This window comes from Protopterus annectens, chromosome 6.part0, assembly GCF_019279795.1.
Source record: "Protopterus annectens isolate FY-2018-M chromosome 6.part0, PAN1.0, whole genome shotgun sequence".
Taxonomy (NCBI): Eukaryota; Metazoa; Chordata; order Ceratodontiformes; family Protopteridae; genus Protopterus; species Protopterus annectens.
The window spans coordinates 1148313050-1148330486 of NC_056737.1; the positions used below are offsets into that span (position 1 = coordinate 1148313050).

General features: G+C 40.5%; 1 protein-coding gene across 2 annotated transcripts in view; it reads left to right on the forward strand.

Annotated features, from left to right (window-relative positions):
• Positions 1–16725, forward strand: part of ACVR1 (activin A receptor type 1) — a 1150873-nt gene extending 1134148 nt beyond the window's left edge. For both annotated transcript variants that reach the window (XM_044074769.1, XM_044074770.1), the window contains one exon: positions 12241–16725. In XM_044074769.1, coding sequence (XP_043930704.1) covers positions 12241–12375 — 135 coding nt within the window. In that variant the 3' untranslated portion in view covers positions 12376–16725. The remainder of the gene's footprint in view (positions 1–12240) is intronic.
• The last annotated feature ends 712 nt before the right edge of the window (positions 16726–17437 follow it).

The following is a 17437-nucleotide window of genomic DNA, read 5'->3' on the forward strand; positions in this document are numbered from 1 at the left end:
ATGGCTTACGCCACCCCTTGATTTGAGTATACTGTGCCCTTTTTAAGGTTTAGTTTACTGTGCCTCTGTCTAATAGTGACACGGGAGTAATCCCTGGGACAAACCTACGATCCCCCATCCACTTATCGAGATTCTTCTTGAAGAGATTCAGTGAGGTGCTCTGCCTCACATGAACTGGAATTCTATTCCAGAGCGAAGGGAGCCTCTGGGTTATGAACCTGTCCCTCCAGCAAGTTCTGTTTATTTCTGTGCTGAGGTTCAAGTCCCTCGAGCGTGTGGCACTAAGGGATTTAGATGTATTGAGGTGGAGCATGTCCATTAATTCTGGATTTGACATAGTTTTGTATGTCAGGCATAGATCGCCTCGAAGTAGGCGGTATGCAACTGAGTAGAGCAGGAGTTCTTTTAACGAAGCAGCATATGGCATCTGTTTGAGACCCTTGATCCTCTTGGTGAGATACTTTTGGGGTCTTTCTAATTGCTGCAGGTGTTGGGTAAGGTACATCCCAAAAGGGGCATTGTATTCTATGATGGGCCTGATGAGGGATGAATAAAGGGGCACGATTACCTCTCTTGATCTAGATGTGAAACCCTTCGTGATGATGTGGGCTATGTAGAAGGTCTTTCTAACCACTTTGGCAATGTGGTTTTCAAAGGAGAGATTGCTATCAACTTGGGTCCCCAGGTCCCTAATAACTTTCTCTGTACTTAATGGGTTTCCTCCTATGTGGTAATTTGTGGGCACATTGTTTTTGCCAAAGGGTATGACTATACATTTTTGGCATTTAGCTTTAAACCATGGTGCTGGCACCAGTTATCTGTCTCTGTGAGACCTTTTTGAAGGATGTTTGTGTCAGCTGGAGAGTTGATTATGGCGCCCAGTTTGCAGTAGTCTGCGAACTTGGTGAGCCATAGTCCTCCCACGTTTGCCTGTACCTCGGAAAAGTATATACCGAACAAGAGTAGTCCCAGGACAGAACCCTGTGGGATGCCACTTGTGACCGGTTTCAAGTCTGACATGGCTCCAGCAACTCTCACTCTGTGGGTTCTGTCTTTGAGCCAGTTTGCGACCCATCTGGTGACATAGGGGTTTATATTTACGCTGGATAGCTTATCTATGATGCCCGAGTGAGGTATTGTGTCAGATGCCTTTGCAAGGTCCAGATAGGCTGTGTGAACTATCTTCCCTTCATCTATGGCTTTGGTGACTGTTTTGAAGAAGTCAACCAGGTTCAAAAGGCAGGATCTGCCCTTGACAAAGCCGAACTGGGTAGGATCTAGTGTCTGTAGGTCCCCAATGTCTTTGTTTATGAGCTCCATGATGATCCTTATTCAGGTGTTCATAGGAATATGATTTCAGTGATGTAATGTAGACCCTTTAAGCCACCAGTGCCTAGGAAGCTTGGCCACTTCTGTTAGGTAGAGGAGAAGTTTAGATTTTTATACAAAAATCTGATTACCAATTCTGTCATTATTTCTTTAGATGTGCTGAGAGGATCAAACTCTGGCCTGCTAATAAGATATTTCAAAGTGAATAAATCGCACCTTTGACAGATTTGGTATGAAATGTATAATCCTGCCATTCTGGGATGAAGATCTCCTAAGATTGTCAGACCCATGTGCTTTCAGTATTATGAAGAGGTCAGAAAGTATGTTAAGATATTTATGAGGAGATTAGAGCTCTTGTAAAGTCTGCAAACGCACTTAAATGTGCCTGTGATAAAGTTTATGCACATGTTTCAGGCTGAGTTGTCAGATGGCATATGTACTTAAGGACTTTTTTTTTTACTTCTCCTGCAGGCAGTATTCAGTAAACTGGAAGAAATGTATATATCTATACAGACCATAAAATGCTCTTTCATTCCCTATTTCTGAAGTATGGTAGATGGTCTCCCCTATGCCAGTCAGTGGCCATTTTGTCACACAGTGTGGATCTAAATAATTTACACACGTGTGTTCCAGAAAGGTCAGTAGAGGGGTGGCAGAGGCTGAGGCAGGCAGAAGCAGGGAAAACAGTACCATAGCCAGCTAAGAGGGTGCCTCCCATTTCTGACAACACCATTCCATCCACCCACCTCATTTCTTCCACCAAGCTGAAGACCCTTCTTTTTCATATTCTAATGTTTAAGCTGATGACAGACTATTTCCCGACAGAGCTAATTGGAATGAAATACAAAATTGAGTTCAGGACCATTTCTCCCTTCATGGGAATGCTTGTTTCACTAGATCTGATGGCCTTGGTAGTACTCATAGTAAAATATATGCCCACCATGGCAGCAACTGAAAGAGACCCTGTATCAGAAGAAAGACAAGGGTTCTATTTCAGCCTGTTTCTGACCCCTAAAAAATGGACCCTGCAGGTCCATTCTGGATCTCTCATGTTTAAACATGCTTCTAGTGGTAAATTCATGATGCCGACCCTCCAATCACTGGTCCTTCTCCTGCTTCTGGGTGTCCTTTTGATCACATGGATCTAAAGGAATATACACTTTCTTATGGTAGTCTTTATGAGGTTCAGAAAATTCCTCTAGTTTTTGGCAGGGCCAGAACATTTCCAATTGACCTATTTGCCTTTTGGACTTACCACTTTCAAAGTATTTGCAGAATGCTTGGCTATGGTCTTTGCTTATCTCAGGATGTAGGGCAATCCAAACTTTTCTTTACCTGGATGATTTTCTAATTCAGGTGAAATACCAGGATTTGCTGAGCAAAGTTCTGAGCTACATTAAGTGCTTCTTCAAGCTGAGTATGTCTGAAACTTCAGAAATTTGGCCCTATTCCTTCAGAAATGCTTTCCAAGGGTCATTTTTGACACAAAGATGCGCAGCTTGTCCCTCTTATGGACAGCTGTAGAAGTGTGTGGTTCCTTCTTTACACAGTATTCTCAGCGCATGAACTTTGTCCCTTGCTGTGAGCTGTCAGTCACAGCAGTGAACAGCTCAAATGTGCCACTTTGACAGATGCTAAAGGAAGGTGTTTAGGGGGAGGGGAGATGAATTTAAGGACTACAACTCGGGGATAACAAAAGAATGAAACTTGCCACTTTAGAAAGAACAAGAAGTAACGGACACTGAGCCTACTGTTCTGTGTTATTATCCCTGTTTGTCTTTTAAGTAGTCATTGGAAAACAAGAAGTGGTAATTAAACCTGACTAAAAGAAAGCAGGCTGTACGTGAAAACGCATGTAAAGTCAGTGCATTTACAAGAGCTTAGGGGCTATGATGTAATATTTTAAAGCAAAACACTGCAATATAGTATACCTAGAGGTAGACTAAAAAATCAAGATGCCAGACCCCATGTGGGCAGACTCTGGAATTACACTTAAAAATATATTAAAAGTATATAAAGACCAAAAGTGGTGTTAAAATGTAGGAAACGTCAAGAAGATACGATGAAGTAAACATGTTTTTTTCAGTCTGTGGGTGCAGTTCTCCTTTAATGAGGTTGCACATGAGGAAATGTCAGTTGTTGTTGTGTCTTTCGGCTTTTCCCGGTTAGGGGTCGCCACAGTGGAACTCCGGTCCGCTAATGATTGGCAGTATATTTTTACATGCCGAGTTGCCGGCCCTGACACACAACCTTCAACGAAGGTACGCCCATTCATGCATGTCTCCACACAGAAGATGCTCTAGCTGAGAATCGAACAGGACAACATCTTACTGTGAGGCGACAATGCTACCGCAGCACCACCACCGCAGTTATATGAGGAAATGTCAGTAGTACCTCAAAATTCTATAGTGCCACTACCTATTCTCCTTGAAGAAGGTAATCCCCATTCATCCTTCCCTTCCACCTGGAATTCCATCAGTTAGTAATGCAAGTGAAGAGCAGTACAGGGATGAAACCAGACCCTAATCACCTTCATCCCTCCTATCCGCTGGGAATTCCATTGGTTGATGATGTAGCAGAAGCCACATCTGGGGATACAACCAGACCCTAACTTCAGATTACATTGATGTAGCTTTGAAGGCCAGGAACATCAATATCAAAGGGGTGCTACCCATTATTTATGTATTCCTGGTCTTTAGACTGATCTTACAGACATACAGTTAATGCCACAGTAATGTGGTATGTCAACACACAAGCAAGCATTTACTCCTGGCCCCTGCGCAGACTAGCTGTGATGGTTTGGTGGTTAACTTCAAACCAAACATCATTATGTGGGCTTATAACATTTTGTTTAGGCACATTGCAGCCGCATATCACCTGAGCATGTCTGCCTCTAGTTGCAAGGTGTGGAAATTGAACCCAGATATTTTCCCTGAACTCACCGTGCTTTACGGTACTTCAGTGATGCATCTATTTGCTTCTCTTCAGAACCACCGGATACCAAACATTTGATATGGCTGCCCTTGCAAGGCAGGCCTAACAGTAAATGTACTTCCCATCACCTGGAGCCAAGGGCCTTCTGAATGCCTTTCCCACTGGATCCCTGTTACTTGAGGAAGTCAACTTGTTCCTGGCTATGCAGAAGAGGTTGAATGGTTTCCCCATCTTCTGCAACCTTATGTCACAGCAGCAAGGAACCCTGGTACCCCAGAATGAAAACATCTGAGACAGAAGTTTATTCCCACAGTGGTAATTCTTTCCTCTTGAGGTTCTGAAAATCACTACGGTGGTTAGGAAGTCTAACGGAGAATTCCATTTGGAGTAATGAACCAGATTCTGCTTTTGTCATAGGTGTAATAGTGTCTGGCCCACAGTGGCTAAAATTTAGTAGGGTCTCATTAATTAATTTACCTTACCTGACAGGGGCCTTTAAACATACGTTAAGGTTCATCTGTAAGATATTTCACCTTGCTTGTTCTTAGAATTACCATTAGCAGTCATACTTCCTTTGAAACAATTCTTAAAGGGGTCAGTGCAGTTGAGCCTGCCAAGGAAATCAGTGCTTCATTCTTAGAACCTGAATTTTGTTTCAGATAGGTTAATCCTTGCTCCATTTGAACCTCCCAGCTCAGCCCAACTTAAATGCCTTTCCTAGATGATGCCATTTGTAGTTGCCATTACATCATCTCAGAATTGCAAACCCTTGTATGCAGAGTTTCAGACACTGCCTTCCACAAAGACAGGGTAACTTAATACCATTCAGTCTTTTACACTAAAAGTGGTCTAGGAAGTGGGGCTCAGGAATGTATAAAAAAAGGGAAAAAATCTTACACTTCTTGGACATGTATAGAAAGTTAAGATATTTCTTCCACAAGACAATGGATTTCAGACAGACTGATCAGCTTTTCATATCCTTCATGATAAGAAAAAGAAAAAATGTTTTAAAGAAAACCATATCCTGGTTTATAGGCTGCATCACCTTTTGTTATGACCAGTCATAACATTTTGCAAGGCCAGACAACAGCACATTCTGTAAGGGCACACACATGCATTCTAATGCCAGTGTTTGTGTTATAAGATCCCTGCTTGGTCATATGATGCCTGATTGGATAATGCCTTTGTTAAAAATGTAAGAGGATTTAAGTAAATAATGTTGAATTTTACATGAACTCTGATGTGTCGATAGAGATATAGCTCATTGTATACCCGGTGTGGGTTTATAATCTGGCATTTCTCATCTATTAGGTGAACAATAAAACAAAACAAAGGATCATTCTCCACTCTGGCAATCCTCACCTTTCTTCTATGAGTGTCAGGACCTCTGAGTCTGTGCCCGCTCAACTCTATTTAGGAGCTTCCAAAAAAAAAATATATATATATATATATATATATATATATATATATATATATATATTTATATATATATATAGTGGTAGTTGATGGATATTTATTGGTGGAATGAAATTTACTGACCTGTTATAAGAGGATTGTTTGCCTTTTTAATTCATCTGATGAAGTCCTTTGGGAAGAAAACGTATTAATCTGGAGCATTTGTGTTACTGAAATTTTGCACCTAAGGGGGCATCCCTTTTGTGTGCTTCTTCACAGCCTTCTACTCTGTTTTACTTTGTTATTGGTTTTGTTTGTTGAATATATACATATATATGGGATCCGGACACATGCTCGACTAGCATATGTCCGAATCACAAAACATCGAACACACATACACGAAAGCGCTTAACATCGAAAAGCACTTCTGTGCATGTGTGCCTGTTTCGTAGATTGGACTACAGTGCGGGTAAGGGAAAATTCCCTTTTCCCCACTGTAGTGTGATCTCGGAGTGAATATTAAAGTAGGGGGAGTGTGGGGGCTGAAGGGGGGCAAAGCCCCCTCGGCAGAAACATACTTTTTTTTTTTTGAACTACACATACACGGAAGCACTTTTTGATGTTAAGCGCTTTCGTGTATGTGTTTTCGATGTTTTGTGATTCGGACACATGCTAGTCGAGCATGTGTCCTAGACCCATATATATGTATGTATAGATATATTTTATATGTATGTATTTTACATATAGATATATGCTTGTTTGTGTCTTTCGGCTTTTCCCAGTTAGGGGTTGCCACAGCGGAACTCCGGTCCGCTAATGATTGGCAGTAGATTTTTATGTACTGGCTTGCCGGGCCTAACGCACAACCTTCAATGAAGGAACACCCATTCGCGCATGTCGCTACACAGAAGACGCTCTAACTGAGAATCGAATGGGCAACGTCTAACTGTGAGACGACAACGCTACCGCAGCACCACCACCGTATGTATTTTACATTAAACACTGCAGCAAGCTGCTTGCTACATGTTGTACCACACTTGCTTGAAGCGTTGAAGCAAGTGCTTCAGTCTTGACAGCAAAATCTGCATTTCTTTTCTGTACCAGCATTTAGAAATGCTGGCATGGAAATGAATGCCCATACTCCACTTGCACTGATCAGGATCTGCCGATTGCACCCCTACTAATTTGCACCCTGTGCAGTTGTCCACTTTGCCCCACCCTATTTACGCTTTTGTATTAGGCAGTAGAGCCAAGGTGTGTGTGTGTGTGTGTGTGTGTGTGTGTGTGTGTGTGTGTGTGTGTGTGTGTGTGTGTGTGTGTGTTTTCTTATGTATTATTGGAAGCAAATGGGGGAGCCAGCTTGCTTTTAAGTAAATATGTATGTGGTTGCCTCGGCTAAATTGACGCCTCAGCTCGAACAATGTAAGGTTGCTTCCATTAGTTCTTTGAAGAAAGTGGATAAAGATTTTTTTTTAGTTATTAATTGCATTGTGTATGCAGGCTGATCCCAGAGTGTCATGCAGTGCAAGAACATGGCTTTCGTCTTCTCTGTGACTGAAGCTCTAAAAATCACAAGACAAGAGTAGCTCTAAAATCACAAGACTTAGGATAGTTTTTCATTTCTGCTTAGCAATGGAGTGAGATAAAGAGAAATCAGACTGATGACTGTCAGTATTTAGCCTTTTAGTTTGGCGGAGATGGTGGGAGAGTTGATTGCAGTGGAATACTAGAAGCATACTCCAAGGTATTTGAGTGCACCTCTGTTTTTAGAGGAGAAGTGCATCATAGCATAGCATACCATCAGAATAACAGCATGAATCTTGCAGCTGAGGGGAAAATGCATTCAATTCATTATGAACTTGGAGAGGCAGTAGTAGATAATATGAGGAGGTACTCTTGTTGGATAGGGAATGGGGCACAAAATAAAGTACTGGGAACGGTTGTTAGGGAATGAAAAGAAAGGTAACACCAGATAGGTATGCATGCACACTGTTCTGTTTTGCTACTGCTAGCAGGTTGCGGCTGGGATGCAGATATGCATATTGTAGGTGATGAATGATAGTCAACTAGCTTTCACTACATTAGCTGGACTTAACGAAACCACACAAGACTCAGCCTGTCTGTGATTCTGGTAATTTCTGCTAGTGCAGAATCAGTACAGCACTTAAGGGAGACCAGGCTTCACTGACAAGTTTATAAGTTTTAGTAGGAGGAGGACAGAATGCCAAAGATCTGGTGACGTATAACAGAGTAGAGCAGTGTTACATGGGAAATACAACTATGCCAAAAATCTGGTGAAGTGTAACAGAGGAGAGCAGACTTGCATGAGAAATACAACTATGCCAAAAATCTGGTGAAGTGTAGCAGAGCAGTGTTGCATGGGAAATGCAACTATGCCAAAAATCTGAAGTGTAACAGAGTAGAACAGTCTTAAATGGGAAATACAGCTATGCTAAAAATCTGGTGAAGTGTAACAGAGTAGAGCAGTGTTACATGGGAAATAGAACTATGCTTAATTGTTGTCCAAGATCAGTATCTTCTGTAAGCCTGATCAGGCCTGCAAGTTTTTGTGAGCCCAGGAAGAAAGCTTGTCTGTTCAAGTCATCAGTTGGGCCTTCTGTAATTAGGAAAGTGATGCCTTCCTACCTTCAGACTGATGTATTGTGTAAATGTGTCTGTATATTGTTACAGTGTAGGTTGTAGCTAGTCATAAGCTAAGAGACTGCAGGTCTAGAAGAGTGCATGATGTATGCCCTTTATTTGTGGTGCGTCATCCATGGAGGACAGCAAAGTGTGATGGAGGAGGTTAAACACAGGCCTGGATGGATACCCGATACAGTAGAGGGGTTATATAAAAGTAAGAAAAAAGTTGCTTGTTGTTTTACAGCATGGTGGTCTGTATATCAAGTAGGATGAAACTTTTTTGCTGAGTGCTGCATTGCACAACAGTGTCTGCAGCATTGGGGGTGAGACAACATATTTTGCTCTCTTAAATAATGTTAACAGCCAAGAAATATGTCACTCAACTGTGTAAAAGCTAGTTATCCACTCAGTCAGTCATGCAGTAGTGTAGCTAGTGTAGGCCGAAGCAGGCAGCCACCATGGGAGCATGATGATAGGGGGCATGATCGGATGATCAAGATATGCCTATCGATTGTTACAGTGGTAACGGTAATCATTTCTGCCTGTACAGAAATTAATTCTGATGCTGCTCTTCTGCAGCACTGAAGCTGAGTTTAGTAGTACGAGACAGATTTCACACTTACTAACACCTGCTAAATTTGGCCCCGACTCTCTCTTTAAAAAAAAAAAAAAAAAAAAACAAACTTCTGTAACAGTGCCACCATTCAGACGATTTTCAGTAGAAGGTTTTGGTGTAATCGCAAAAGGGAACTATCTACATTTGTGATTTTCTTTTTAATTGTTTTAAGTTTTTTGATGTGTTGAATTTTGGATTGTTGGCAACGATGACTTTGGTTTCACTTTCTTTGCATTCTGATAATTCAGCATGTAGTCCTATAACTGTGTAGTGTACTTAAATCTGTGCTCATCAAATGTGTTCTGAGTTGTGTGAATATGATAAATGTGAGATTTGCCAAATGATGTAGCTGGTGAAATTTGCAGTTGTCGAACAGTGGCATATGCATTGTGCATGTAAGTGTTAGTACTAAGGGGTAGTAGTGTGGGTATAAGTGTCTCTGGGGAAAGAGCTAGGTAATGGGATATCTTGTATGAGTCTATGTGTGCACATTTGCAGGTTAGGTTAAGGATTAGGTCAAGGGGATAGCTTGTAAGACTCTTATGTGTGTATGCATGTTTTTGTACGCTGTGTGTGTCAAAGCTGGTTTGTGTAGTGTTAGTATTATGGAAAATTTTTCCCTAAGGTAAAGTGTCAGGTTAGGACTAGGGGTAAGGCCAAGGTTAGGGTTAGCATGCATCAGTAAGGTGGTGGAGAGGGCAAAGCTATCTATCATGTAGATTATACACAGATATGTAGATGTGTGTGTGTGTGTGTGTGTGTGTGTGTGTGTGTGTGTGTGTATGTGGGGGGGGTGGGAGACTAGCATAATGGTTAAGGTGTTAACCTTGCAGACACAAGGTGCAGGGTTTGATTTTCACATGGGGTAACTGGCTAGGCTTAAAATGGCCCACCAGGGCAATTAGCCTAGTACTAATCTATGAATCTATATATATATATATGTGTGTGTGTATGTATACGGTTTCACTTTATAATCTCAAAATGCTGAAATATCGAATTTCAGTATTTCGAGACCATAAATTCAAATTTTCATAATAGTGAAACTGCATAACCACGAATCTGGAAATGTCGAATTAGCGGTTATGGTTTTCCGGTACGTTACGTGGAATGTACTGTGTGCATGGTGTACAGTTTAGTGTGTGGATTTACGTGGAATTTAAGGTAAGTGACTGTTTTGTAAGGGTTTTGGGTAGGTGTTTGAGTGTATGTGAGTGTGTTCAGAAGCTGTATGTGTGGGTTAGGGTAGGCAGGTAAAAGTATGTGTGTTTGTGTGTTGAAAGTGGTGGTGTTTGTATATATATGATGTTTGTGTGTGAGGGGACTGTAGAATGTCTAGTTGTGAGTTTACTGTCTTTTTCTGTTTGGTGCGATTTCTGAATTAGTATATATAAGTAGCGGGGGTGTGGGGGTGCAGCACCCCACATGGGGGGTGAAGGGGGCCTTGCCCCCCTGCTTATTTATAGTGTAGGTTTGTTAATTTGTGTTTTTGTGTTTGTGTGTGTATTGTTTGTTTTTTGTAGTGTGGGTAGGCTGGTGTATGTGTAGTGTGGTGTATGGTGTGTTTAAGTGTTTAAGTTCGCGATTTTTACTTTCGCAGTTTTGGGGTTTCGGCATTTTGCAGATTCGACTTTATAGTTTCGAAGTACTGAAATTCGATATTTCAGTATTTCGAGATTATAAAGTGAATTCATATACATATATGTATAAAATATGTAGATGTGTGAGTGTGTAGATGGAATATAGGAGCACTACAAGTGCCTGAATATTCATTATGTTTAATGTCACTGATGCTGGCAGAAGTGACTGAATGAATACTCATGCTAGCTTCTGCTGACATTATTTCGTTGGAAGTCACAGAACACTAAGGATTGGGAATTTGTCCTTTCCCCACTGTCAAGCGGTCAGAGTTGGTATATAGAGTTAGCACTGTGTGTGGGAGCGGGCAGTGAGGGTGTACCCTCTACAAAAACAAAAGTTTTTTTTTTTTCATTTTGATCTTTTGCGATCAACCCTTTCAAAGTACAGCAGTGTTGAACATCATATTTCAAAGTACATTCATATGTGTGTGGGTGTATATGTATGTGTATATGTATATATATATATATATATATATATATATGTGTGTGTGTGTTTATAGATATATATATATATATATATATATATATATGTGTGTGTGTGTGTGTGTGTATATATATATATATATATATATATATATATATATATATATATATATATATATATATATATATATACATACATACATACATACACATAAAGAGAGGTGTGTGTGTGTGTGTGTGTGTGTGTGTGTATGTATGTATATATATATATATATATATATATATATATATATATATATATATATATACCGAGAGAGTATATGTGCTTTCCAAATTTATGCTATGGCAAGCTATGCTGTAAGGCTACTTTAAATGCCAGCCTAACCTTACCCTTCGGTGTGTAACTGCTGCTACATCTTTTCATCAGTGCTGTCTGTTCCAGTTTCTGTTTTTCCTTCATATATTTACCAGGATGTAAAATGTTACTTTGATGATGGTGTCTGCAGCACATTTTCAAAATACTTTTTTGAATAAGCAGTTCACATCTTAAAAATAACATTTTGTTTTGTTACTATTTTGTATTTTGCTCACCAAACAGAATATTTATGAAATGATGTGCATTATTTTATTAATAAATTAATTATAGGTAGTAGGTATTATGGAGTAGCTCCTTTTTATAAAGTAATACATTGATAAATTTAACAGTAAAATGTTTAAATTTATTTTCAGTAGAATCTATCTAGTTTAGACCCGGCCTATCCAGAATTATCTTATTGTTTTGGACCCACACACTGGAAGGGCTATTTGTCTGAATTTGCCCTAGCCTGTTGAATGATCAGAAGCTACCAGTGGATTCTGGATGTAGCCATGGCTGGCCACATTTTAGAGCTTTCAGGTTCTGTCCCTGAAGGGTTTTACTGCGAGTCAAAGTGGTTACCCCAGATCTTTTGGGTCTGGCTTGAACTCTTTCTATAGTGGGTTATCGTTCTGCTGTAATGAGGCTGCAGATGTTTTGCTTCCACCTGTTTCTAACTGCTATGTATAAAAGGGTGCCATGTAGAAATAACTGACAAGTCATTAGTTTGCATCAGAAATCCAGTGGTTGTGTTGACTAATTTCCCTCAGCTGTAATAATGTTCCTGCTGGGATGTGCAGCCCAAGATAAGCTTGAATATGACTATTTGCCTGATCTGTGTTCTTTTTGCTGCTGAAATTGCATTATTGCACTTAATATGGTCTACTTATGTATCTTTATTTTTCTAGACACTTACTTCCCTTGCCAAGCTGATGAAAGAATGCTGGTATCAGAATCCATCTGCCAGACTGACAGCACTGCGCATCAAAAAGACACTGACCAAAATCGACAATTCATTAAATAAACTGAAAATGGACTGCTGAGCGGTCTTCCATTTAGAAGAAAGCAGTTATGACAGATTTAAGTTATTCTGATCTGAGAACTGAGATCAGTCATCAGCTTTTTCATAAAAGAAGTAAAACACAATCTTGCTGTTGGTAGGTAGAAGAAGACTTTTGAGGGACGTAAAAAAATTAAGTTTGTGAACCTTTATCCAAAAACTGCTTGAAGACATGCTTTGAAGGAGCTGAAGGCAATCCATTTATTAGAAGAAAATGTCTTTTGGGCATTAATCAGTGGCTTTTGGCATTTAAGTCCCTTATCTTCACTCCAGAAATAACCATTTTCAGCTTGTATGCTATGGTCAAAAATGTTTTTGCACTAGCAATCTATGCATTCCTTAGTTGCACTGTTTCTGTTACCCAAGGACACTTGCCAGTGTAAGCCTGATTTACATATATTGTGCTCAACCATAGAAGCAGAATCATTTGATAAGCTGAAGGCATAACTGACAGCTTTAGATGCATATTTATACTTGTGCACTGATGTTTACAGCAATGTTGGAAATTTAACTCTCGCTTTGAGGACTGTGCTTTGTAGGTCATTGACATGGTTTGTCATCTTCAGTCACCATTCTGCAAAAGTGTGGAAGATCCTTTGTTTTGGGAAATGTATGTGCTTATTAGGATGAAGGTTGTGATGCTATGACCTGGGCAGATAAGTTCGTCTCCGTTATGAAAGCCATTTTTTTGTCATTTGTAAAGATAAGCTTATGATCATTAGTTTTGTCTGTGAAACTTCATTTGTGTGTCTGAACAACAGACTGTGCATCTGTTCATCAGAATACCAGTTAAGGTTCGTTTTACCATTGGTTTTATTGTCTTGGAGAGGGGCAAAACTTTAACAACTGCCACAACTGCCTTTTATTTAGTCCTGCAACTCAGATTTCCAAGGCAGAAGAAGTGTTTGGCCTTCTTGCAACTGAAAACATGGCAGCCATGAAGAGCTCCTTTTTATAGAGACTGATGGGGGTCTTTCATGCAGGCCAAATCATAAGTCAGTGAAATGTAACAGTGTAAAAGACCAGGTGCCTGGCTTAGCACTTCAAAATTTAAATAATGTTGTACAGTATCCCCCATCCTTACAAGTGCTTAGCTTATTCTTGGCAAATGAGGGCTTAAGCCCACATCTGTCTTGCACTGACAGTGGCAAGTTTAATCCTGGCTCCAAGTATGGTAGGTGTATCCTATGGTTCTTGCATCATCCATTCTCCAGTAAACTGAATGGAGGCCATTAATGGACCAGCCTTTTTCTTAGGGAATGGTCTGTTGAGATATCGGACCATGGACTGGCAGCACTTGAGATTGGGGACTTTCCTGCATGCTGGGAATACCCCCCAAATTGAGTCAGGCCAACAGTCCTGGTCAAGGAGGGCTGCCTTTGAGAGTTATTTAGAGCCTGAATGTGTGACACACAGACCAAACATCAAGCAAATCCATGATTTTTAGTGGCAGCTTGAATCACAGGTGTAGGATCAACCCTTAGGAGGTTGTCCAGTTTGAAGACAACAACACCAAAACTTGTGCAGGCCTCTTTCCAGCATCCATTGCTTTTGGCAGGTGCATAAACCCTCCGACACCCTGGTCTTTCAACCTGATGCAGTTTAGTCACAAACCTGCCATTGTGAAATATGATGTGCAAGCCCACTTTCATCGGTGGGGGGGGGTGAGGCACATATCTCCCTGTCACTAGAGCTTCCACGAGGAGGCAGAGGATAATCAGACTGTTGCCTCAGAGATGAACAGGATAATGATTCATTATCTGTCTGTTCATCTGAATGACATGTCCTTTGGAGATGCCATAAAGCTCTTGAGAAATCATCAAGATTGGTCTTTGGCCCCTTTTTCATTGTCTCAGAAATGCTTTACAAATGTTTTGGGGAAGATGCCTGAAGAATGTTGGATTGTTTTCTTTGTGGGGTCAAGTTTTAAATATGATGTCTGAGCAAGCATGCAAGTACCCTTGCTGTTCTCTGCAGTCTTAAGAGGGTAGGTGTCCTTTGCAAGCCCCTTTCTGAGTAGAGCAGGTTTCTAAGCATTGTGTGATCTTTCCTCTCCTCCATAAGTCCCAGAAACCACAACTCTGTCACCTGACAAGGGGTCTAAAACTTTGGACAGCTGTGGCAAGAAAGTCTTCTCTTCCATAACCAGGCTTTAATGCCTTCAACTATTCATCTCATCTGTTTCCACTGACAATACGACATGTTGAGGAAGACTGTGTAAAAGTTTGAGGACCACTGGGAATATGGACTGGAGAATGACTTTGCAGATCCTCTGCCTGTGGCATTTTCAGTGGGTTGTTGTGCATCTTACTGCAGGAGAGAGGACCATGGCCTCAGGCTAGTGTAGTGTGACTCAGATTATCCTCTCTGAAGGAAGCACACAAGAACAAGTAATCAGTGGCTCGTTTACTGAGTGAGGTGCTTTTTATTCAATGTACTTGAGACCTTGTTGAATACTTTCAGTAGGACAAGCAGAGTCTCACTTCTCTTCATGAGCTTGCATCAGCCTCTTCTTTTCACTTCTTCCTTTATAAAGACTAGCACCCCCCTCCCAAATAAAATAACAAGGTCTCCTCATCATATGAGGTTACATAATCTTGGCTGTCTCAACCACTAGTACTAGTGGCACCACCCAGGAGCATGATTACAGTGGTTAGACTTGCCACAGTCTTGACTCTGCTCTAGAACTGTTGTGGATGGGAGTTCTGTAGGATAGATTGCAGGTCAGAGGTTCCAGATTTGGACATTTTCCACCATATTTTGGAGCACTCCATTTCTCCCCCACAATCTGATTTCAGTATCAGTGATCTCATGATGTGTGGTCTTTTGGCTGTCCTTGGTGGTCACTAGGATTTTGGCTGTCATTGGTGGTCACTAGGATTCAGCCCAGCTAAGGGCTAGTCATGGAAAGTGTTCAGTGTTAGAGTGTCTTACTGTATCTGTTGATGTCTAAGAAGACCATCCTTGATTGGTATTGACTTGCTCTGGCTGCATCATCATACAGATGGGTATGTTATACCCCAGCCTGCTGTTAGAATTTCCTCATTCAGGCAAATATAACATTATGCATTATTTGTTAGTGTTGGTGTCTGAACTTCACCTTTTTTTATTTTGCACAAAAGTGCTCAGTAGTGGCAAATGGGAATGAACAGATCAGCCCGAGGTCATGGGTGGTTATGTGCCTGAGAACAGATCAGCCCAAGGTCATGGGTGGTTGTGTGTCTGGGAACAGATCAGCCCATGGTCATGGGCGGGTATGTGTCTGGGAACAGATCAGCCCAAGGTCATGGCTGGTTATGTGTCTGGGAACAGATCTGACCATGGTCATTGGTGGTTATGTGTCTGGGAACAGATCAGCCCAAGGTCATGGTGGTTATGTCTGGGAACAGATCAGCTTGAGGTCATGGGTGGGTATGTGTCTGGGAACAGATTAGCCCAACGACATGGGTGGTTATGTCTGGGAACAGATCAGCTTGAGGTTATGTGTCTGGGAACAGATCAGCTCAAGGTCATGGATGGTTATGTGTCTGGGAACAGATCAGCCCGAGATCATGGGTGGTTATGTGTCTGGGAACAGATCAGCCCATGGTCATGGGTGGTGTGTGTCTGGGAACCATCAGCCCAAGGTCATGGGTGGTTATGTGTCTGGGAACAGATCAGCCCAAGGTTATGGGTGGTTGTGTCTGGTACATTATATCACAGCATGTATTGGAATGGACATGTGGACATCATAAGCATTGTTTTTATGAGGTTTTTTTTTTTTTGTTTGCTGAATGGTGAACAGTTAAGGACCCATCCTGGAGGATCCTCTTGTAGGTCCCTGATAAGAACATATCTTTTATGTTTGTCTTCTGCAACAAACAAAATGCCTTACCATTTATTTATTACTAATGCACTGAACAGTTGCTCGTTACTGAATAGTGCAGAGATTTGAGCTAATTGCTTTATGGTCACTTTCTTGAATACTTAAAAAAAAATCTATATTTTTAAACAGTTATTTTAATGCTCAGATTTCTGTATAGAAATAAAAAGAAACCACTAACAGTGTATTTGTTACATGTATCTGGCGCTTCCCAGATTTTTGTTCCTTTAAATGTGCTGTTCTTTTGGCAGAAATGCAAACTTTTTTTATTATTGCATTGCATCTAATTTATAGAGGAAACCTTTTGAGTATTTTATTAGTATTTTGGTTATGAAAACTGTGGAACTAAATTGTCTTTAAATCTATAAAATATGTACATTGTCAATTCTTACTAGAAAATGAATTATTTTAATCTTCATTTTATATTTAGCAGGTATTTGTTTAAATTAAACAGACTTTTTGCAAGTCAAAGTGTTGTCTGTTTTTGATTCTCATGCTGAGAACATACCAGTACACTTTCAGAATAACTCCTAATGGTCTGTGGTGATGTTTTCAGAACCTCTTTAATTGTGATCATATGAACAGTGACTAGATGGTTAGAATGCTGAAACATAGCACGTTACTGTAAAACCTAATCACTTTACATGTTTGGAATTATTTGTGTTGTATTTCAAATGTTTAATCAGTTTAGAGTATTGGTTCAACTTGGCTTTGTAAGAGTGTTTGTTGATAACTGGAATAGGAAGCCTAGGCTATGTAACAGAACTGTGTAAGAATGATGGGAGTGTCAGAGTCTTCCAGAACTGGTCAGGTGATTGATGATTACCTACCTACCTGTATCTTTGCTCTTGATATTAGTTGCTTCAGATTTTTCTAATACATGTATCCTCAGTAGTTTGGTAGGAGTAGTGAGGTAGTCATAAAAAGTGCTTGCTGTGCGTTGGTGCGAATAATTGAGGGAGCTCAGATTTTAATGGTTTTAAGGGAAGAAACAGGGGACAATGGAATCGACTGTTGAATGCAAGTGTAGTATTCTGGGTAGTTAGTGGTTAATTCTGTTTGATACATTGTTTCAAAGCTCTGTAAACATAGGTACCATACTGTTCAAATGTATGGCTTGTCAAATGCTGCTTTTGTATCGCTATTGTCGAGTGCAGGAAGAATTGGAAGTCTGCAGTATTGA